Source organism: Tachyglossus aculeatus, chromosome 16 (genome assembly GCF_015852505.1).
Source record: "Tachyglossus aculeatus isolate mTacAcu1 chromosome 16, mTacAcu1.pri, whole genome shotgun sequence".
In the NCBI taxonomy this organism is placed as follows: Eukaryota; Metazoa; Chordata; class Mammalia; order Monotremata; family Tachyglossidae; genus Tachyglossus; species Tachyglossus aculeatus.
In genome coordinates this window covers 4,810,763-4,833,348 of record NC_052081.1, presented here as the reverse complement: position 1 = coordinate 4,833,348, position 22,586 = coordinate 4,810,763, and the positions used below count along the sequence as shown (strand labels likewise).

Here is a 22,586-nt window from a genome sequence, read left to right as displayed (position 1 = left end):
ATAAATAAATGGCATAACTAACTCAGCCCACCCTCCCAGCAGACCCCATTCACGGGAGTTTGGTTTCCTCTCCCTCCGCCCAGGAAGCTAAACAGGAGAAAATCATTTTCATCATCGACGAAGCCCAGTTCATCGACGAGACGTCCTGGAGCTTCATGGAGAGGGTGCTGCAGAGAATCCCCATCTTCTTTATCCTGTCGCTGTCGCCGTTCTTCGACATGCCATGCGACGCCGCCCAGGCCATCATGAAGAGCCGGGACACCACGTACATGGTCCTGGGGGAGATGACACCCGCGGACATCCGGGCCAAGGTCTGCCTGGACCTCAACGTAGCCAGCATCCCCAAAGAGCTGGAGATGTAAGTCACTCGATCAGTCAATCGTATTTATTCAACCCTTACCAGAGCACTGTGCTAAGTGCTTGGGAGAGGACGATAGAACAATAGAACAGACACATTCCCTGTCCATAGTGAGCTTACAGTCTAGAGGGGGAGACAGACATGAATAGAAATAGATAAATGACAAATATGGACGTAATGTGGGGCTGGGAGGGGGATGAATAAAGGGAGCGAATCAAGGTGGCACTGAGAAGAGGAAAAGAGGACTTAGGGAAGGCCTCTTGGAGGAGATGGGCTTTCATTAAGGCTTTGAGGATGGGGAGAGTCGTCGTCTGTCGGTTGTGAGGAGGGAGGGCGTTTCAGGCCAGAGATGGGACGTGGGTGAGAGGTCGGCGGCGACAGAGACGAGATGGAAGGATGGTGAGAAGGTTGGCATTAGGGGAGCCAAGTGTGAGGGCTGCGTTGGAATAGGAGAGAAACTAGGTGAACAAGGGGAGAGACTGCTTTAAAGTTGATGGTAAGGACTTTCTGTGTGATGCAGAGGAGGATGGACAATTGCTGGAGGTTTTTGAGGAGTTGGCTGAGGGTGGTAGGGGAACCCAAGCGACCTGGGCTCCCTACGGGAAGGAGGGCTGGTCGGCTGGGGAAGAGCCAAGTGTATGACCCCCTAGCGTGGGGAGAGCTCGGACCAGGGTAGATACAAGTTAGTCAGGCCGGATACGTGGGGCTCACATTCTAAGTAGGAGGGAGAACTGGTATCAAGTCCCCATTTTGTAGTTGAGGAAACTGAGGCACAGAGAAGTGAAGTGACTTGCTCAGGGCCCCATGGCAGGCAAGTGGCGGAGCTGGGATTAGAACCCAGGTCCTCTGGTTCCCAGGCCCATGCTTTATCCAATAGGCCACACTTAGTGGCAGGTCAGAGGGGGTGCAGTTCTCCTCATCCCGGGTCCCACCTGCCCCAACCACTGAGAAAATACGACTGGTGGGGCTCTCCCCCCAGCCCCCCAGCCTCCCAGGTAAATCCCCAGGGTGGACTGGGCCTGGGGGTCCAACCCTGTTCCCCACTTGCTTCTGGTGCAGGTATCTGGTGGAAGGGAGCTGTGGGGTTCCATTTTACTGCGAGGAACTGTTGAAGAACCTGGACCGGCACAAGGTCCTTCTGTTCCGCACCTTGGTGAACGAGGACATCAAGATGAACGTGACCTGGGATGTCCTGTTCAGTGAGTCTCCCGGGCCCCGCGGCCCCCCCAGCACCGGGTCCACACGCAATGGGCCTCACTCTCCCCTCTGCCAGGGTGGTCTTTCGGTGGGGCGGCTCTGTGGGGCCGACTTACCGGCTCTGCCCAGAGCCACAGGGGAGGGCACGATACGCTAGTCCGTCGATGGGTCAGAGGGGGAGTGTGGCTTAGTAAAAAGAGAGTCCTGGGAGTCACGGAGGAGTTAAGTCTCTTCGCCTCTGGTCCCACCAACTGGTACTCTTCCCTTGAGGCGGGTATCATGAACATTTCTGAACAGGAGAGCTGATCAGCCCCAGGCACAGAGTACCATAAACAGGCAAAGATCCACTCCCCTCCCTCAAGAAGTTCACAGTAGGAAGAGAGAAGCAATCAATTCATCAAGGGGATTTATTGAGCACTTACTCTGAGCAGAGCCCTGTACTAAGCGCTTGGGAGAGTACAATATGACAGAATTGGCTGACACGTTCCCTGCCCATAACGAGTTTACAGTCTAGAAACTGTGCTGCTTCGTCGCAGCAGAGGCGTGAAAAAGCAAGTGAATGGAAAAATGAATAAGGCTAGACCTGGAGTAGGTGAACTGAGCTGTACATAAAGCTGCACTGGGGCGGGCAGAAATTAGTAAGGAAAAGGAAAGAGCAGCAGCCTGGCTGAGTGGAGAAGCAGCGTGGCCCGACAGAAAGAGCCCGGGCTTGGGAGCCAGAGGACCTGCGTTCTAATCCCAGCCCTGCCAGTTGCTTGATGTGTGATCTTGGGCAAATCACTTCCACTTCTCTGTACCTCAGTTACCTCTTCTGTAAAAAGAGGATTCAGTTCTCCTCCCTCCAGCATAGTCTGTGAGCCCCATGTGGTGTGTGGACTATGTCCAACTTGATAAACTTGTGTCTTCCCCAGTGTTTAGAACAACGATTGACACTCAGTAAGGGCTTAACAAATACCATTTTTTAAAAAAGTGGGGGTCCGCTGGAGGAGGTGGGCTTTTGGGTGCTGTCTGGAGATGGGGAGAGGGGAGGGATGGGGTCTGGTGGAGTGGAAGGAGGAAGAAGTTCCGAGCAGAAGGCCAGGAACTTCACTGATACCCTGATTTTCCCAGTATGTTGCTCAAATCACCCCACGTTCTCTCCGTGGCCAGGGAAGTGACATGAAAAGGGGCAGGGGGTCACTAAGGGGACTCTGGAGGGAGAAGGGTTTTTCCATAGACCCCTCTCTCCACCACCCCCGTTCCTTCAGGGGTGGGATAATCATAATAATATAATAATAATAGTAATAATAGTAATAATTGTTACGGCTTGCTAGGTGTCAAGCGGTGTTCTAAACACTGGGGTGGATACAAGATAATCAGGTTGGACACAGTCCATATTCATTCATTCATTCAATCATATTTATTGAGCGCTTACTGTGTGCAGAGCACTGTACTAAGCACTTGGGAAGTACAAATAGAATTAAAGGTATATGCACGTGGGGCTTACAGTTCAAGTTGGAGGGAGGTGAATTTCATCCCTATTTTACAGATAAGGAAATTGAGGCACAGAAAAGTTTAAGTAACTTGCCCAAGACCATGCAGCAGACCGGTGGCAGGGCCAGGATTAGAATCATTAGCATCATCATCATTATCATCAATGGTATTTATTGAGCGCTTACTGTGTGCAGAGCACTGACCTAATACTTCACAGAAGACGATTCAAGAGAATCTGTAGAACACTCTCCCTGCTTGCAATGAGCATACAGTCTAGAGGGGGAGAGAGACATTAATAGAAGTAATTCTACATAATTTAAAGGTATGTGCATCCTCTGATTCTCAGGCCCGGGCTCTTTCTACTGGGCTACGCTGCTTCAGGACAGAGAGCCTCTTCCCACAAGGTCAAGGGTCAGACTTGGGTTACTCAAGTCTGCCCAGGTCGGATCCTGAGCTCCTTCGGCCAAAGGAGTGGTCTTTAGCGGTTGTCCAGTACCCGACAGGGAAAGTGACCCGAACGTGACTTCTCACCTCTCTTCCTTGTTTCCTTCCCGCACAGAAAATTTCACCAAGCCCCAGCATATTGTGGGCTTATTTCCTCTGCCCAACATCGACGAGGGCATCGAGGTCTGTGACCTCACAAAGGGCGTCAGGCTGAAAAACATGTCTCCCCCATCGACGTTGAAAGGTGAGGAACCAATGGCCTCTGGCTGACAAGACAACTTGGCCCCAGGAATAAGCTAGGCATCACACCTCTCTTCTTTCCTTCTCCACTCCCTCTACTGCCCCGAAAAGATTTAGCCAAGGTGCCGCTGTTCTGAGAGGAGCAAGAGAATCGTTTTTGGTCGGCCATCGGGGCAGCCTAAAATGGACAGTTTCTTCCATCAGGGCCATTCTTAGGGCGTGGGGCGAGGCCTCACCTGGCATCAGGAAGGGAGTTGGGGTGAGGGGTGATTGGGGAGGAGAAGGGAAGGGGTGGAGAGTGGGATGACAGGACTAGTTTAAGAGTTAGGAAAACTTGACTGACAAATGCCATGAATACTGTGAATTCTGGGACTTTAGCCTTTGGATCCTATGTGTTTGTCTATTTGCCTTGGCGTACTGGTTTCTCTGAATAGGTGGAATCCTGTGTAAGTGCGCCTGAGTGACTGTGAGTACTGGGCCTCACCAGTGTGGGTATGTTAGAGGCTGCCTGCCTCTGTACCCTCAAATCTGGGTCTCCGCAATGTCATCGCCTGGGGTCTCCGGGATGACTTTCTCTGTGATGCTGTCGATTGGCCTGCGACGATGTTCTTTGCGATGGCAACTCTGAGATGGTTTTCTTTGTGAGGTCATAGATCGGCATCTTTGTGATGCTGGTGGGCGTCTCTGTGTTGACGCCCCTTACGATGTCACCGACCGGCCTCCGCGTCAGCTTCCTTCGCGATGTCGTCGATTTCTGCGATGGCTTCCTTTGTGACATCATCAGCTGACCTCTGTGATGGTGTCTTTTGTGATGTTGTCAACTGGCCTCGGTCACGGCGCCCTTAGTGCTGGCGTCGATTGGCATCTCTGTGATGGCGTCCTTTGCCCATTGCCAAGTCAACCCAAGAGTGACAGGGGGACGGCCTGTCAGGCCTTCCCCCCGCCTCCCACCCACCACCCACTGCCGTGGACTCCCCGGCTAGTACGGGGATTGCCGTTAGCCCAGGCGGGTCCGGGGCAGGGGGGCGGGCTGGCTCCCGACCGTTGGGTTATTCTCCCCCCCTGCAGAAATCTCCCTGGTCCAGCTGGACAGCATGAGCCTGTCCCACCAGATGCTAGTGCGGTGTGCCGCCATCATCGGCCAGACCTTCAGCACGGAGCTCCTGTTTGAGGTCCTCCCTTGCTGGAACATGAAGATGATGATCAAAGCCCTGGCCATCCTGGTGGAATCGTCCATCTTTTACTATTTCCGCAACAGAAAAGAGTTCCGGTCGGTTATGAACCAGCACTCTTCCACCTTCGAGGTGCATTACCGTTCCATAGCCCTGAAGGCCCCAGGAGGGCGGGGTAAGTGACGTCCCTCCCCCTTTCACACACACACACCCCCCACCAAGTCTCCCCTGGCTACGGTCCCACCCGGGTTGGCAGGCCAAAAAGAGAAGCAGCGTGGCCTAGTGCCTAGACCCCAGTCTCGGGAGTCAGAAGAACCTGGCTTCTACTTCCTCCTCTGCCACTAATCAGCTGTGTGACCTTGGGCCAGTCACTTCACTTCTCTGGGTCTCAGTTTCCTCATCTGCAAAATGGGGATTAAGTCTGTGAGCCCATGTGAGGCACGGACTGCGCCCAACCTGATTAGCTTGTTTCTCTCCGGCACGCGATACAGCACCGGCCCATAGTAGGTGCTTAACAGATGCCATTAAAAAAAAAAAATGACAGCCTCTGACCCTCCCCACCAACCGCCCACCTCCCCCAATTTTTCTCCAGCGGTCGGAGAAGAGGAGCAGATCCGGGACCTGGAGAGCGAGGTGACCGAATGCAGCGTCATGTGCTTCTGCAAGCCGATAATGCAGAAGACGGCCTACGAGCTCTGGCTGAAGGACCAGAAGACGGCCCTGCACCTGAAATGCGCCCGCTTCCTGGAGGAGGACGCCCACCAGTGCGATCGCTGCGGCAACGGGGACTTCATCCCCTTCCACCACTACACCGTGGACATCCGCCTCAACTCCTTAGACCTGGACACGGTCAAGAAGATGATTCACCTTCATGGAATTCACAGTAAATACCCGCCCTCCTACCCGCAACTGCCCCGCATCCCGCCCGAGGCAGGGGAGCCCCAAACTGGGAACGGACGGGGATTAAAACTGTGCGCCCCATGTGGGACGGGGACTATGTCCGACCCGAATCGCTTGTATTTACCCCAGCGCTCAGTACAGTGCCTGGCACGTAGTGTGCACTCAACAAATATGTATATTTTCCTTCTAAATAAAGGACCTTATGGTCTAATCTCATAAGCTCATCTCATTTTTTTGAGGTTCAGCCATGTCAAGGCTGTGTTGTGTTATAGGGTGGAAACGGTCTTCTTTCTTTTCCTTTCCAGAGAACAGTCGCAGCTCCTCGTCCAAACTGAAGACTCTGAAGAAATCTGAGGTTTTTCTGGAAGATCTCAGGTACAGAGGTGTAGCCTAGTTTTGCAAGTTGGCAGTAGACATCGAAGTCAGGCTCCAACCACCGAGAGGGCCTCGCATCGCTTATTGCCTTCATTGTATGGATGGAAAGACTGTGCCAGACACTGTTCTAAGCCCTGAAGTAGATACAAGATAATGAGGTTGGACACAGTCCCTTGCCTCACGTGGGACTCACGGTCTTAATCCCCATTTTACAGATGAGGGAACTGAGGCGCGAAGAAGTTAAGTGACTTGTCCAGGGTCACACAGCAGACAAGAGGCAGAGCCGGAGCTGCTCTGGAGGTGGTCATTGTAGCTCTGCATCTTGCTGTACTGTTGTTCTATTGTCCTCTCCCAAGAGCTTAGTACAGTGCTCTGCACACAGTAAGCTCTCAATAAATACGACTGACTGAGTGACTTGCACCCTTTAAGTACTTGCTATTCACCCCATCCTCAGCCCTACGGCATTTAGGTACATCATTTATTTTTATGTCTGACCCCTCTTCTAGATTGCAAGCTCCTTGTGGGCAGGGAACACGTCTACAGTAAACGCTCAGTAAATATGATCGATTGGTTGAGTTGGCAGCCGAGAGGTTGTGATGATAAGTTGTTCTTCTTCTTGTTTTCTTCCCCCTTTCGGACAGCGCCGAACAGATAGGAGGAAAGGTCTTGGCTTTCTTTGACTTAATTTTAGAAAAAATTAAGACGCCCGAGGAAAACCTCATCCCCATAGAAGCCTGCCAATGCCACGAGATTCTGGAGTCTGTCGTCCTGCCTCTCGCCTACCACTTCATGGCTCTGGGTGAGGAGAGCAAGGCCCTGTATTACTACCTGGAAGTCGCAGCCGCCTACATCAACGTGTCCGACAACTACTTGGTAAGCGACCTCTCACCTCTGGAACGCCCTGGACCGTCTTCCCACAGTTCCGGTTCGCCCCGACTGAACCCTCCCGTCCCGAGCCCCACGTTCTGGGGGTCCCCGTGCATCTTCTTGACAGAATCGGGGTGGCCAGGCCCAGATGAGGCCCGGTTTCCGATATGGGGTGATAGTTGGCTTCGTTCGTCCACGGTGACCCCTCTGCTGGCCGACGCCAATTTGTGCTTCCCAGGCGCTTAGTACAGTGCTCTGCACATAGTAAGAGCTCAATAAATACGATTGATGATGATGATGATGACGCAGGATTGTAGCCAGAGGGGTCTCTTTGGGGGCAGGACGGAGCCCCCCATCTCACGAGGTCAGGAAGCCCCCCTACAGTGGAGTCCGTTGGAAACATCACCCTCCCCTTTACGGCCCAGGCCGGCCCAGGTAGAGAGGAAGTGGCTGAGGGGCCGGCCGGCTGCAGTAGTGGAACAATTGATCCTCTGGCCTGTAAGCTTGTTGTGGGCAGGGAACGTATCTACCAACTTAGCTATGTTGTCCTCTCCCAGGAGCTTAGCTCCACACACAGAAAGCGCTCGGTAAACACCATCGAATGGAACAAGAACAGCCAGTCTCAAACTCTTGTCCCATCCCTGTCTCATCTCAAAGCACTGCCCCTCTTGCCTGGCACCTTGACTCAAGAGAGAGAGTTAGAGTGTGTGGATCCTCTGGCCTGTAAGCTTGTTGTGGGCAGGGAACGTATCTACCAACTCAGCTATGTTGTCCTCTCCCAGGAGCTTAACTCCACACACAGGAAGCGCTCCATAAATACCATCGAATGGAACAAGAACAGCCAGTCTCAAACTCTTGTCCCGTCCCTGTCTCATCTCAAAGCACTGCCCCTCTTGCCTGGCACCTTGACTCGAGAGAGAGAGTTAGAGTGTTTGTTGGGGTTTTTTTGGTCCGGAGAAGAGTCTGACCCCGCTTGACCGATTTATTATTGTATTGTACTCTCCCAAGCGCTTAGTACAGTGCTCTGCACAGAGGAAGTGCCAGTAAATATGATTGACTGACTGATTGACCTTGCTTTCAGGCCTACATCTATCTGAATGAAGGAGAGAAGTTGATCAAATCGCTGAAGACTAAAAAAATCTACCACCAGTCCGAGGCAGCCACTTTCTTCTGCCTGAAGGGCCAGGTGAGGAGGAATCAGTCCATCAATGGTATTCATTAAGCGCTTCCCTGTGAGCAGAGCACTGTATTAAGTGCTGGCGAAAGAACAATGTAACAGGATCGAAGGGGGAATTTATTCATTCAATCGTATTTATTGAGCGCTTCCTGGTTGCACAGCACTGTACTAAGTGCTTGGGAGAGGACACTACAACAACGAACAGGAGCATTCTTGCCCACAAGAGGGTGCGACTGTGGAGTGATAATAATAATAATGGCATTTATTAAGCGCTTACTATGTGCCAAGCACTGTTCTAAGCGCTGGAGAGGTTACAAGGTGATCAGACTGTCCCACGGGGGGCTCACAGTCTTAATCCCCATTTGACAGATGAGGTAACTGAGGCACAGAGAAGTTACGTGACCTGCCCAAAGTCATATGGCTGACAATAGGCGGAGCTGGGGTTTGAACCCATGACCTCTGACTCCAAAGCCCGGGCTCTTTCCACTGAGCCACGCTGCTTCTCCTTCCAATATTCCTGAAATGCCACCAATGAAACCACAACAGTCTCCTTCCACATAGATAGTCGTGCTTGTAGGATGTTGATGATGATGATCATCATCATCATCAGTCGTATTTATTGAGCGCTTACTATGTGTAGAGCACTGTACTAAGCACTTGGGAAGTACAAATTGGCAACATATAGAGACAGTCCCTACCCAACAGTGGGCTCACAGTCTAAAAGTGGGAGACAGAGAACAAAACCAAACATACTAACAAAATTAAATAGAATAGATATGTACAAGTAAAATAAATAGAGTAATAAATATGTACAAACATATAGACATATATACAGGTGCTGTGGGGAAGGGAAGGAGGTAAGATGGGGGGATGGAGAGGGGGACGAGGGGGAGAGGAAGGAAGGGGCTCAGTCTGGGAAGGCCTCCTGGAGGAGGTGAGCTTTCAGCAGGGCCTTGAAGGGAGGAAGAGAGCTAGCTTGGCGGATGGGCAGAGGGAGGGCATTCCAGGCCCGGGGGGTGATCAGAATGTAGACTGTAGGCTGGTTGAGTGATGGAGCCAGGATCTCTTCCCAGCGCTTAGAACAGTGCATTGCACATAGTAAGCGCTTAATAAATGCCGTCATTAGTATTCCAGGCCCCGTCCCCTCTGTGGGAGGGAGGGAGGAAGGGAAGGAGGGAGGGAATGAGGGAGGAAGAGAAGTGCGGCTCCTTTAGAGAGTTTACGGTACGGGAGCCGTTCAGCGCAGGATGGCCCCCTAGTGGCCTGAAGGAGTCAAAGCGCCTCACTCATTCCTTCTCTCAGTCATATTTATTGAGCGCTTACTCATCATCATCATCATCAATCGTATTTATTGAGCGCTTACTATGTGCAGAGCACTGTACTAAGCGCTTGGGAAGTACAAATTGGCAACATCTAGAGACAGTCCCTACCCAACAGTGGGCTCACAGTCTAAAAGGGGGAGACGGAGAACAAAACCAAACATACTAACAAAATAAAATAAATAGAATAGATATGTACAAATAAAATAAATAAATAAATAAATAGAGTAATAAATATGTACAAACATATATATATATATACAGGTGTGTACAGGTGCTTACTGTGTACAAAGCACTGTACTAAGCACTTGGGAGAGGACACTAGAACAATAAACAATACGCCCTGCCCACAACGAGCTTACAGTCTAGCTTCCTCACTCATGACCCAGCCAACGACCAGGGTAAATGAGGGCTGCCGGAGAGGATGGAGGCCCTTACCCCCATACCCTACTAACCTCCCCAAAGCTAATAATAATAAAGGTATTTGTCAAGCACTGTTCTAAGCTCTGGGGAAGATACGAGGTAATCAGGTTGTCCCACGTGGGGCTCACAATCTTAATCCCGATTTTACAGTTGAGGTCACTGAGGCACAGAGAAGTTAAGTGTCTTGCCCAAGGTCACACAGCAGACAAGTGGCAGAGCCGGGATTAGAAACCTCGTCCTCTGACTCCCAAGCCCATGCCCTTTCCACTAAGCTAGGCTGCTAACGCACCAACCAGCCCCAGGCCTAAGTCCCAGCCTCCTTCCTCTTCCCGGGAAGGAAAAGGCAACTCAGGTCTCCCTCTTTCTCCAAATTTAACTGATCATTTTACGAGACCTTGGGCACAATCCTTAAAAAAGAGAGAAGGGAGATGAATCCCAGCTGCTCCGAGAGAAGGGCCCCCTTTCCCATTCCTCTTTGGGAGTGGGAACTCTCCCTCCTGGCCCTTGTCTGCACTCTTGATTCCCTCCAGGAGGTCGGGGGGTTGGCGAGGGTGGCTGGAGGCCGGACCCTGACCCTGGGCCCTCTAAGGGCCCGGCCGGGCACCGACTGGCCGCGGATGAGGAGAAGCTGCTCAGCTCCACGGTGCCACAGTGAGGTTTGCTGTGTGGCTTCTCAAGTCTTTGACCTCCCTAACCCGGGCTTCGCTTCGAGCCAAATGGGATTTCCTTCAGACTCAGACCCTTCTTCCCTTGGTAGCAGCTGGGTTCACCATGGGCCATCCACTCGAGGCCCAGAGCCATAGCTAGGAGTTGAATCGTCCCAGGCCAAGAGGGACTGCCTAGTGGAAAGAGCCTGGGGCTGGGAATCAGAGGACCTGGGTTCTTATCCCCGCTCCACCACTTCCCTGCAGTGTGATCTTAGGCAAACCACCTCATTTCTCTAAACTGTAAGCTCATTCCATGTCTGCTCATTCTATTGCACTCTCCCAAGCGCTTAGTGCAGTGCTCTGCACATAGTAAACGCTCACTAAATACCATTGATTTAGGTCGTACGGTTGGCAAGCGGCAGAGCTGGAATTAGAACCCAAGTCCTGCGATTCCCAGGCCTGGGCTTTTTCCAGTAGGCCCCACGATACCACAGTTGGCATCATTAGAGACGACTGTGAGCCCACTGTTGGGTAGGGACTGTCTCTATATGTTGCCATCTTGTACTTCCCAAGCGCTTAGTCCAGTGCTCTGCACACAGTAAGCGCTCAATAAATACGATTGACTGATTGATTGATTGACTACGGCCCACCCTCCGCCCTCACCCCCCGCCCCCAGGGACCGAGGAAGGCGCTGACGGTCTTTTTCCTCCCTTTCCTCGCCCAATGGACAGGTCTGCTTCAACATGGGCCAGATGGTCCTGGCCAGGAAGATGCTGAGAAAGGCCCTCAAGTTGCTGGACCGGGTCTTCCCGTACAACTGCGTGTCGGTGTTCTTGCAGACCCACGTGGAGAAAACCCGGCATTATGCTTACCTGAACCAGCCCAACGAAGAGAGCCCCCCGCCCGGGTAAGAGGCCCAGCCGGGGCAGGGGGACCTTGCCCGCTTCCGGTGGAGGTGGGGTGATAGCCCCCGAAACCATTGCCAAGGATGCCCGACATTCTCCCTTCAAGGCCCTGCTGAGAGCTCACCTCCTCCAGGAGGCCTTCCCAGACTGAGCCCCTTCCTTCCTCTCCCCCTCATCCTCCCCTCCATCCCCCCATCTTATCTCCTTCCCTTCCCCACAGCACCTGTTTATATGTGTATATGTTTGTACATATTTATTACTCTAGTTATTTATTTATTTTACTTGTACATATCTATTCTATTTATTTTATTTTGTTAGTATGTTTGGTTTTGTTCCCTGTCTCCCCCTTTTAGACTGTGAGCCCACTGTTGGGTAGGGACTGTCTCTAGATGTTGCCGACTTGGACTTCCCAAGCGCTTAGTACAGTGCTCTGCACACAGTAAGCGCTCAATAAATACGATTGATGATGATGACTGAGCGTATGTAGAGCTTTTAGACGGAGCTTTTCGACTGTGAGCCCACTGTTGGGTAGGGACCGTCTCTAGATGTTGCCAACTTGGACTTCCCACGTGCTTAGTATAGTGCTCTGCACACAGTAAGCGCTCAATAAATACGATTGATTGATTGATGGATTGACTGAGCGATGGGTTGGCGGTCTGCCTCCTGGGAGCAGGAAGAAGAGGCTGGCCCAGCTGTACCAGCAGACACGCTGCCTCTCCCTGCTGTGGCAGATCTACAGCCTAGACTATACTTTCTACTGCAAATACTTCGCCCACCTGGCTGCCATGATGCAGGTCAACTCCGCCCTGGAATCCCAGGATGACTTTCAGGTAGGTTTGCCCTTCATTCATTCATTTATTCATTCATTCAGTCGTATTTATTGGGCGCTTCCTGTGCGCAGAGCCCCGTACTAAGCGCTTGGAAAGTACCATTCAGCCATAGAGCCAATCCCCCCCTACCCCGGGCTTACGGTCTACAAGGGGGAGACAGACATCAAAACGAGTAAACGGAAATCAATATAAATAGAATTATGGCTGTAGACAAATCAAAACAAGTGAACAGGCCTCAGTGTAAATAAATAGAATTATAGATATATACATAAGTATAGATAATTAATTATCTATAAGAATTATAGATCTATACATAAGGGGAGGTGAGCAAAGGGAGCAAGTCGAGGTGGCGCGGAAGGGAGGGGAAGCTGAGGAAAAAGGGGGCTTGGTCTGTGAAGGCTTCTTGGAGGAGGTCACGACCTCAGGGGGTTGCAGGGGCCGGGTCTGGAGGGCGACCGGTGGTAGTTTCCTCACGGCGCCTCATTCTCATCTCCTGCCTCGAGCCCCTCGTTCTCGCCCCCCCTCCTGCCTGGACTCCCCTCCCCTCTTCACCACTGCCAGACCACAGCTCCCTCTCCAACTTCAAAACCCTCCTAACAATAATAATAATAATAATATTAAATATATTATAATAATTATATAATAATTATATTATTAATAGATTATAATATTATTAATTATTATTATTATTAATGATTAAGCGCTTAGTAAAGTGCTGTGCACACAGTAAGCGCTCAATAAATACGGTTGATTGAATAACAATAATAATTGTGGTTTTTAATAATAATAATAATAATGATATTTATTAAGCGCTTACTATGTGCCAAGCACTGTTCTAAGCACTGGGGACGTTACAAAGTGATCAGGTTGTCCCACGGGGTGGGGGCTCACAGCCTTCATCCCCATTTTCCAGATGAGGGAGCCGAGGCCCAGAGAAGTGAAGTGACTTGCCCAAAGTCACACAGCTGGCAAGTTAGACTGTGAGCCCACTGTTGGGTAGGGACTGTCTCTATATGTTGCCAACTTGTACTTCCCAAGCGCTTAGTACAGTGCTCTGCACACAGTAAGCGCTCAATAAATACGATTGATTGATTGATTGATGATTGAAGTGGCGGAGCCGGGATTGGACTCCCAAGCCCGGGCTCTTTCCACCGAGCCACGCTGCTTCTCTATTTGTTAAGCGCTTACTGTGCGCCAGGCACTGTACTTGAGAAGTAGCGTGGCTTAGTGGAAAGAGCGTGGGCTTGGGAGTCAGAGGTCATGAGTTCTAATCCCATCTCCACCACTTGTCAGCTGTGTGACTTCGGGCAAGTCACTTCACTTCTCTGGGCCTCAGTTACCCATCTGTAAAATGGGGATTAAGACTGTGAGCCCTACGTGGGACAACCTGATCACCTTGGATCTGCCCCAGTGCTTAGAACAGAGCTTGGTATCAATCAATCGTATTTATTGAGCGCTTACTATGTGCAGAGCACTGTACTAAGCGCTTAGCACTGTACATGGTACATGGTAAGCGCTTAACAAGTACCATTATTATTATTATTATTATTACTAAGCGCTGGGGTGTATTCAAGCAAATCGGGTTGGACACAGTCCCTGTCCCACATGGGGCTCACAATCTCAACCCCCATTTTACAGATGAGGGAATGGAGGCCCAGAGAAGCAAAGTGACTTGCCCAAGGTCACACAGCAGACAAGTGGCGTAGCTGGGATTAGACATCCCCTCCAGGAGGCCTTCCCTGATTAATCAGTCAATGGCCTTTATTGGGGCTGTGCAGAACACTTGTATCTCCTTCAATTTCCTCTTGCATTCTCACAGCGATGCACACGCCTTCACACTCAATTTCTTCCTCCTCCTTGGATTTCAGTGTCCGTCCAATCAATCAATCGTATTTATTGAGCACTTACTACGTGCAGAGCACTGTACTAAGCGCTTGGCACTGTACTAATCTACCCCTCTAGATTGCCGGCTCCTTCAGGGCAGGGATCGTATAACCCGACCGTTGTCCTCTCTCAGGGGCTCAGCCCAGTGCTCTGCACACAGTAGACTGTCAGCTCCTTGAGGACGGGGATCTGTCTCCTATCGGATGCTCCCCAGCGCTTAGTACGGTGCTCCGCACCCCGGGTATATGCTCAGTAAATACTGGTTGAGGACAACTTTCCCGCGAGCACGGGCCGGGGCCCCCATCCACACCACACTCCGGTTTGCGCCCCACGAATGCTCTGGGCCCATCACGGCGTGACCGCAGCGGTCGACAGAGGACACGGTCGCGTGGACCGTGGGAAGGGGACGGGGTGAGGCCCGGAAACTGAGGCCCGAGGCGTTGCATGTGCCCTCCCCGGGGATCCTGGGAAGAGGGGGCGAATCCCCCCGACGGAGGACCCGCCCGAGGCTCTGACTCCGGCCCCCCGGGACGTGGCAGATCATCTCCGCCTTCCTGGACTACTCACTGCACAGCCAGCTGGCCGGCTACCAGGGCATCTGGTTCAAATACGAGATCATGGCCATCGAGCGGACCTTCCAACTGCCGCTGAGGGGGAAGGGGGTGGAGATCATCGCCTTGGTGACGGACAAGCTGTCCTACATCAAGCACTTGATGGGCTACCTGGACCTGTCCATCCAGCTAGGTGAGCCCCTCGGCCCCCTCCCTCCCCGCCCCCCCTTCTGGGGCAGCCCGGCACCATCCCGACCCCCCGTCCCCCCATCTCCCCGGCAGGCTACCAGGCCCAGAGGATGTGGGGGCTGCTCAAGAGGCCCGACAAGCACTACTTGGTCCTCTGCAGACTGTCGAAGGCGCTCTTCCTGAAAAACAGGTATTCGCGCCCCGGCTGGAGTGGGGTCCGGGGCGTCCCGGGGTGGAGTGGGGAGCTCCCCGCAGCCGGCCCAGGCAGCTCCAGAGAACGGGTCGGTGGGTCGGTCGCCCTGCCCATCTGGAGGCCGGGTCCTGACAAGTCACGAGCCCTAATTCCGGTTCTACCACCTGTTTGCTGTGTGATCTTGGGCAAGTCACTAAGCCTGGTATGGGCGGGGATTATCTCTATTGCTGAACTGTACTTTCCAAGGTCTTAGTACAGTGCTCTGCACACAGTACGTGCTCAATAAATACGATCAAATGAAAACTTCTCAGTGCTTAAGTTCCCTCATCTGTAAAATGGGGAGTGAGACTGTGAGCCTCAAGAAGGACAGGCACCACGGCCAATCCGATTTGCTTTTATCTACCCCAGCGCTTAGTGCAGTACTTGGCATATAGCATGCGCTTAACAAATAGCAAATTATTATTATTAAATCTCCCGCCAGCCTTCTCCACAGTGGAGAAGGGCTTCCCCCAACTGTTCCCTGGCCTGGGGGCTGGAGGCTACCTCCTGGGCATTTGGGCTATGAAGCTGCCTCTCCATGGGGCACCCACGTAGGAGACTGAGTGACCGTGACGACACGGCCCCCGTGTCTCCTTGGATGAGGGAGGCATCTTCTGAGGTCACCCTGGCGACGGACCTGAGGTCCGGGGGTCCTATTTCCAGCCGGGCCGGAGCTTCTGGTGGGCGAGGGGCCAGACCAGAGGGTGTCCCCCGCTGCCCTCTCCCCCACCGTAGGTACAAGAATCTGATTCAGGTGTTGAAATGGCTATGGGAACTTTCTGTCAACGAGGACCACATCATCAGCAAGGCCTTCTTCTACTTCGTCTGCCTGGACCTCATCCTGTACGGCGGTAAGGACTCCTTGCCGCCGGCGAGGAGGCGGGGAGGCCCTGCCCTCTCCGAGGGATGGGGGGTGGGGGGCAGCCTCTGGGCGGGATGAAGAGGGGGAGGGAGAAGGAGAACTGCCACCCCAGTTTCAGCAGGTTCAGCTTTGGCTGACCAGGGCAGAGGGAGCGGGGTGGCATCCCAGACATGATCGTTGTGGGATTTAAGCGCTTACTATATGCCCGGCACTGAGCTGGATACAACATAATCAGGTTAGACACAGTCCCTGTCCAACATGGGAAGCAAGCGTGGCCTGGTGGAAAGAGCCCGGGCTTGGGAGCCGGAGGACCTGGGTTCTAATCCTGGCTTCGCCACTTGCCTGCTGTGTGACCATGGGAAAGTCATTTCACTCCTCTGTGCCTCAGTTTCCTCATCCTCAAAACGGGGATTCAGTCCCTGTTCTCCCTCCTATTTAGACTTATGTACCCCACGGGGGACCTGATTCATTCATTCATTCATTCAGTTGTATTTACTGAGCGCTTACCGTGTGCAGAGTACTGTACTAAGCACTTGGAAAGTACAATTTGGCAACAGAGACAAACCCTACCCAACAATGGGATCTAGTATCTACCCTGGGGCTTGGCTCACTGTGTGACACATACAAAAATATCCCAGTGATTCTTGGGGAGCTCGCAGCCTAAGAGGACGGGAGAACAATCTTGAGTCCGCGGAGAAGGTCGGTTGGCGGGACGTCCCTGCTGATTCTCGCTTTGCCCCTCTGCGCCTGGTGCAGGCTTCATTTACCGGCCCTTCGATGAGTGCCTGGGCTTCACCACCCAGAACGACGACAGCAATATCCTCAAATTTCACAGCGGCATCATGATGGGACTCTATTCCGCTATCGCAATCTGGTACCGGGCCTACCCTGCAGCCCCTGCCCTCCTCGAGACTGGCAGCTTCCCGCAGGCAGGGAATGTGTCTACCAAAGCGCTCAATCGATACCGCCGATTGAGCGGAAGCCCCCTTCGGCGGTTGCCCATCCACCTCCGCATCAAGCAGAAAGTCCTGGCGATTGGCTTTAAAGCCCTCAATCCCCTTGCCCCCTCTACCTCACCCTGCTGCTCTCCTCCTCCAACCCAGCCCGCACACTTGGCTCCTCTAATTCCAACCTCCTCATGTACCTTGACCTCGTCTATCTCGCCGCCGACCTCTCCCCCACGTCCCACCTCCGGCCCGGAACGCCCTCCCTCTTCAGATCCGACAGCCAATTCCTCTCCACCTTCAAAGCCTTATTGAAGGCTTCCAAGAGGCCTTCCCTAACTAAACTCTCCTTTCCTCCTCTCCCACTCCCTTCTGCGCCACCCTGACTCATCCCCCGTCCCAGTCCCACAGCATTTATGTCCATATCCATCATTTATTTATTTCTATTCATGTCTGTCTCCCCCTCCAGACCGTAAGTGCGTTGTGAGCAGGGAATGTATCTGTTTATTGTTCTGTCGTCCTCTCCCAAGCACTAAGTACAGTGCTCGGCACACAGAAGTGCTCAATAAGACTGGCTGACCGACCGACTGAAAGTGGTCCTGGGGTGCCGGCGGACACGGCCCTTAAGGGAGGGTGGGCACGGGGGCAGGGGGCAGAGCCTAAGCGAGCCGATCCTCCGGGCCCGCCGGGCAGGTATGCCAGGCTGCAGGACTGGGAGAGCTTCGGGGAGTTCTTCAACCGAGCCAAGAAGCTGGTGACGAGGAAGACGGCGTCCGTGCTCTACTGCCAGGGCTTCTCCCGCTTCCTGGAGTGCCAGGTCCTGTTCCTGCAGAGGCAGATCGAGGAGCAGGCGCCCAACGCCCAGGACAGCGGCGTCGAGCTCCTCAAGGTGAGGCCGGTCGCGGCCGGGGCGGCCCGCGGTCACCCCCCGGCGACGCCGGGCCACCGCCCTCGGCCCTCACGGTCCCCCCACCGCCGTGCCCCCCGCAGAGCCTGGAGAGTTTGGTATCTCGCTGTACTACCGGTCCCATCTTCCACCCACGCATCTATCACCTCATGGCCTACGTGTGCATCCTCATGGGGGACGGGGAGAACTGCCAACTCTTCCTCACCACCGCCCTGCAGCTCTGCGAGGCCCACGGAAACCTCCTGGAGAAGTGTTGGCTGAACCTCAGCAAGGTCAGTCCCCTTCTCTCCCCTCCTCCACCGCCATTTCCTGGAGAGAAAGGGGTGTGGGTGTACGTGCGGGCGAGGGACACGCGTGTCTGTGTATCTGCCGGCCTGAGTCAGCCGATCGGGTTGATTGAGCGCTTACTGGGAGCAGAGCACCGTACTAAGCACTTGGGAGAGTCTGTTTTACTCTCGCGATGAGCTTACGGTCTAGAGGGTATAATAATAATAATAACTGTGGTATTTGTTGAGCGCTTCCCCCCCTCCCTGCCCCCCCACGGCACTTATTTAACTATATCTGTAATTTTATTTGTTTATATTGATGCCAGTTGATTTGAATTGATGTCTGTCTCCCCCGCTCTAGACTGTGAGCTCATTGTGGACGGGGATTGTCTCTTTTTATTGCTGTATTGTACTTTCCCAACTGCTTAGTACAGTGCTCTGCACACAGTAAGTGCTCAATGAGTACGATCTCTCCCTTCTCATCAGGAGCTTAAGCACGGGACTGGGAGTGAGGTGACCAGGGTCCGAGTCCCCGCTCCGCCACTGGCCTGCTGGGTGACCAAGCCTCTCTGGGCCTCAGTTTCCTCTTCTCTAAAATGGATCTATACTAGATTGTGAGCTTTGTGGGGGACAGGGATGACTGTCCGATTTCATTACCATGAATCCACCCCAGAGTTTAGCACATAGCAAACTCTTAAACACTTTATGATTTTCCTCTTCCTCCCTCTTCCACTCTGGTCCTAGATTTTGCCCCTCTCCAATGGCTCTGCAGGGCAGTTTTGTGGGGTCCAGGCCCTCCAGCCCCCCCAGCTCCTTCAGGACAAGGAGAGGGTGCTTTAGAGAAATAGAAGCAGTGTGGCCTAGTGGGAGTCAGTGGGCTCTGGGTTCTAATCCAGACTCCGCTGCTCGTCTGCTCTGTGACGTCAAGCAAGGCACTTCACTTCTTTGGGCCTCAGGTCCCTTATCTGTAAAAAATGATAATAATAGTAATGATGGCATTTGTTAAGCACTTACTATGTGCAAAGCACGGTTCTAAGTGCTGGGGGGTGGGGAACACAAGGTGATCAGGTTGTCCCACGTGGGGTTCACAGTCTTAATCCCCATTTTACAGATGAGGTAACTGAGGCACAGAGGATAATAATAATAGCATTTATTAAGCGCTTACTATTTGCTTAGAAAGCACTGTTCTAAGCGCTGGGGAGGTTACAGTGTGATCAGTTGTCCCAAGGGGGGCTCACAGTCTTAACCCCCCATTTTCCAGATGAGGTAACTGAGGCACAGAGAAGTTAAGTGACTGCCCAAAGTCACACAGCTGACAGCTGGCAGAGCCGGGATAGTTAAGTGACTCGCCCAAAGTCACCCAGCTGACAAGTGGCGGAGCCGGGATTAGAACCCACGACCTCTGACTCCCATGCCCGGGCTCTTTTCACTGAGCCAAGCTGCTTCTCGGAGGTGGAGGTTAAGACTGTGAGCCCCGTATGGGACAGGGTCTGATCGGATTAGCTTGTATCTACCCCAGTGCTTAGTGCAGTGCCTGGCGCGTAGTAGCAAATACCATAAAAAGGAGGGGCAGCAGCATGGCAGGGGGTGGGTGCTCTGAGGCCACAAATAGGCGGCCACTCGCCCGGGCTTCGAAGCCCTTGGCTGAGGATTCCCCAAGGCGAGGGGGGCCCGGCCTCGTCCCGGGTGCCCCCGGGCCCACCGCCCCTGCCGCCCACCGCCTTTCCTTCCTCCCCCGTCCCGGCCCAGAAGTGGTGGTACTCCGGCAAGGACCCCGGCGACGATCACTGGCTCCAGACGGTCCTGAACCTGCCGCTGTGGGATGAGGTGCTGACGGGCCGCATCAACCTGGAGGAGATCGAGCAGAACAAGTTCCTGATGAAGATCACGTCGGCCGACAACCCCCTCCGCAACTTCCAGCCGCGGCACAAGGCCGCCTGCAGCTCCCTGGATTTGAACCACCTGCTGCAGTCCTACAGGATGGCACCCGACTGAGACGAGCCCGCCGGGCGGGCATCCGCCCCTTCCCCGCTTGCGCCGGCCTGCCTCTCGCTGGCCCGGCTTCAGCCTCCTTGGCGAGGGCCTTCTCTCACGCCAGGCCAAATGGTCCCAGCGGGAAAGGGTGAGGGGCCCGAGGAGTCACCGCCCACGTCCCCATCCTGGCCCCGAGCCCCTTCCCCGCAACCCCCCACCCCCGGGCGTGGCAAATAAAGCGGGGAGCAGGTTTACCTCGACAAAGCGTCCGACCTTGCCACCCTAAAGCTTCTCCCCCTTCCTCAGGGCTCCGGCCTTCCGGTCCCGGGATTGGCCCGGAGGACGGAGGAGGAATGTCTCTCGGGGTGTCCCCAGCGGCTTCCGTCGCGGCGGTAATAATAGTGACGGTGGTATTTGTCAGGCGCTTACTATGTGCCAGGTGCTGGGGTCGATTCGAGCCGGTTGAGTTGGACGCAGTCCCCGTCCTACGTGGGGTTCACAGTCTCGATCCCCAGCTGAGGTAACTGAGGCACAGAGAAGTGAAGTGAGTCGTCCAAGTTCACCCAGCGGACGAGTGGCTGAGCCGCGACTAGAACCCACGACCTTCTGACTCCTAGTCCTGTGTTCTGTCCACTGTGCCACCCACCCATCGTGGAAACCTCTCCTTCCTTCTTCCGGAACCCCGGGAAGGCTTCGCTCTCGGCCGGATTCTCCATCGACAGGCCTGGACGCGAGGCTCCTCAGAGAGCTGGCAGCCTCCTGGGTTGGGCAGCCGGCCCCCAGCGCCTGCGTTCATTCAGTCGTATTTATTGAGCGCTTACAGTGTGCAGAGCACTGTACTAAGCGCTCGGGAAGTCCAAGTTGGCAACATATAGAGACGGTCCCTACCCGACAGCAGGTTCACAGTCTGCGGTCCAAAACCCAGATGCAACCAGAGAGCCTCCGACTGCGCCCACCGCCTTTCTGAGGCAAACGCTCCATCACTATGAACCGTTACAGCCCCGGGAAAAAGCTGGATGTGCGTGGGGGTGAGCTAATCCGCCCTTCTTTCTTCAGAGGAATAACTTTATTTTCCTGCCACACACAATGTTCCAGAACAACGAAATCCCAGCCGGTTGCAAAAAGTCTCTAAGCCACCCCAGGTCGCAGAAGAGAGAACACAATTCCCTTCGAACCCCTGGCCGGGGCGAAGGATCCCTCTGTAGCCCGGGAGAATCCTGACTGCCTGGCTTTAGTACAGTGCTTTGCACATAGTAAGCGCTTAATAAATGCCATTATTATTATTATTATTTGGCAGCTGAGGTAACTGAGGAACAGAGAAGCGTCTTAAAACTGGGTTGTCAGTTTGAGGGGACCGGGGACCCCCCCGCCCCGTGCTCAGCAGTCCCTCCTGGTACCCACTTCCAGAGAGATGAGGGCGGTTTCTTCAGTGGCAGCGACCCCGCGGCGACGGCCTCTGCTCCCGAGAAGCAGCATATGGAGGGGCCAGAGCCTGGGCCCGGGAGGCAGCAGGTTGTGGGTTCTAATCCTGACTCCGCCACGTGTGAACTTGGGCAAGTCGCTTCACTTCTCTGTGCCTCAGTTCCCTCGTCTGGAAAACGGGGACTGAGTCCGTGAGCCCCATGTGGGACAGGGACTGCGTCCAACCCGGTTTGCTTGGATCCACCCCAGTGCTAAGTACAGCGCTTAACAAATACCACAATTATTATTAGAAGCAGCGTGGCTCAGTGGAAAGAGCCTGGGCTTGGGACTCAGAGGTCATGGGTTCTAATCCCGGCTCCGCCACTTGTCAGCTGGGTGACTTTGGGCAAATCACTTAATAATGATAATGATGGCATTTATTAAGCGCTTACTATGTGACTTTGGGCAAGCCACTTCACTTCTCTGAGCCTCAGTTCCCTCATCTGTAAAAGGGGGATGAAGACTGTGAGTCCCTCGTGGGACAACCTGATCACCTTGTAACCTCCCCAGTGCTTAGAACAGTGCCTTGCACCTAGTAAGCACTTAGCAAATACCATTATTATTATTATTATCATTATGTGCAAAGTACTGTTCTAAGCACTTAACTTCTCTGGGCCTCAGTTACTTCATCTGGAAAATGGGGATGAAGACTGTGAGCCCTACGTGGGACAACCTGATTACCTTGTTTCCCCCCAGCGCTTAGAATAGTGCTTGGCACATAGTAAGCGCTTAACAAAAGTTATTATTATTATTATTATTATCACTATTATCTCATCTCTGGCTGCTGCAGTGGCAGCATCCCGCCAGCAGGGGGCGGCAGTGGTGGGCATGCCCGCTCTCCCCAGGGCAGGGATAATAATAATAATAACGATGGCATTTATTAAGCGCTTACTATGTGCAAAGCACTGTTCTAAGCGCTGGGGAGGTTACAAGGTGATCAGGTTGTCCCACGTGGGGCTCACAGTCTTAATCCCCATTTTACAGATGAG

General features: G+C 53.4%; 1 protein-coding gene across 5 annotated transcripts in view; it reads left to right on the top strand.

The window, feature by feature from the left end:
- Positions 1-20,374, top strand: part of ADCY10 (adenylate cyclase 10) — a 41,241-nt gene extending 20,867 nt beyond the window's left edge. For 3 of the 5 annotated variants that reach the window (XM_038757795.1, XM_038757797.1, XM_038757793.1), the window contains 17 exons: positions 84-358; positions 1,418-1,557; positions 3,588-3,716; positions 4,781-5,059; positions 5,477-5,767; positions 6,090-6,159; positions 6,801-7,032; positions 8,108-8,212; positions 11,324-11,499; positions 12,171-12,327; positions 14,751-14,955; positions 15,045-15,141; positions 15,919-16,034; positions 16,802-16,919; positions 17,683-17,878; positions 17,980-18,168; positions 19,912-20,374. In XM_038757795.1, coding sequence (XP_038613723.1) covers positions 84-358; positions 1,418-1,557; positions 3,588-3,716; positions 4,781-5,059; positions 5,477-5,767; positions 6,090-6,159; positions 6,801-7,032; positions 8,108-8,212; positions 11,324-11,499; positions 12,171-12,327; positions 14,751-14,955; positions 15,045-15,141; positions 15,919-16,034; positions 16,802-16,919; positions 17,683-17,878; positions 17,980-18,168; positions 19,912-20,157 — 3,021 coding nt within the window. In that variant the 3' untranslated portion in view covers positions 20,158-20,374. The remainder of the gene's footprint in view (positions 1-83; positions 359-1,417; positions 1,558-3,587; positions 3,717-4,780; positions 5,060-5,476; positions 5,768-6,089; positions 6,160-6,800; positions 7,033-8,107; positions 8,213-11,323; positions 11,500-12,170; positions 12,328-14,750; positions 14,956-15,044; positions 15,142-15,918; positions 16,035-16,801; positions 16,920-17,682; positions 17,879-17,979; positions 18,169-19,911) is intronic. The other 2 variants (XM_038757798.1, XM_038757796.1) reach the window with 2 other exon arrangements.
- The last annotated feature ends 2,212 nt before the right edge of the window (positions 20,375-22,586 follow it).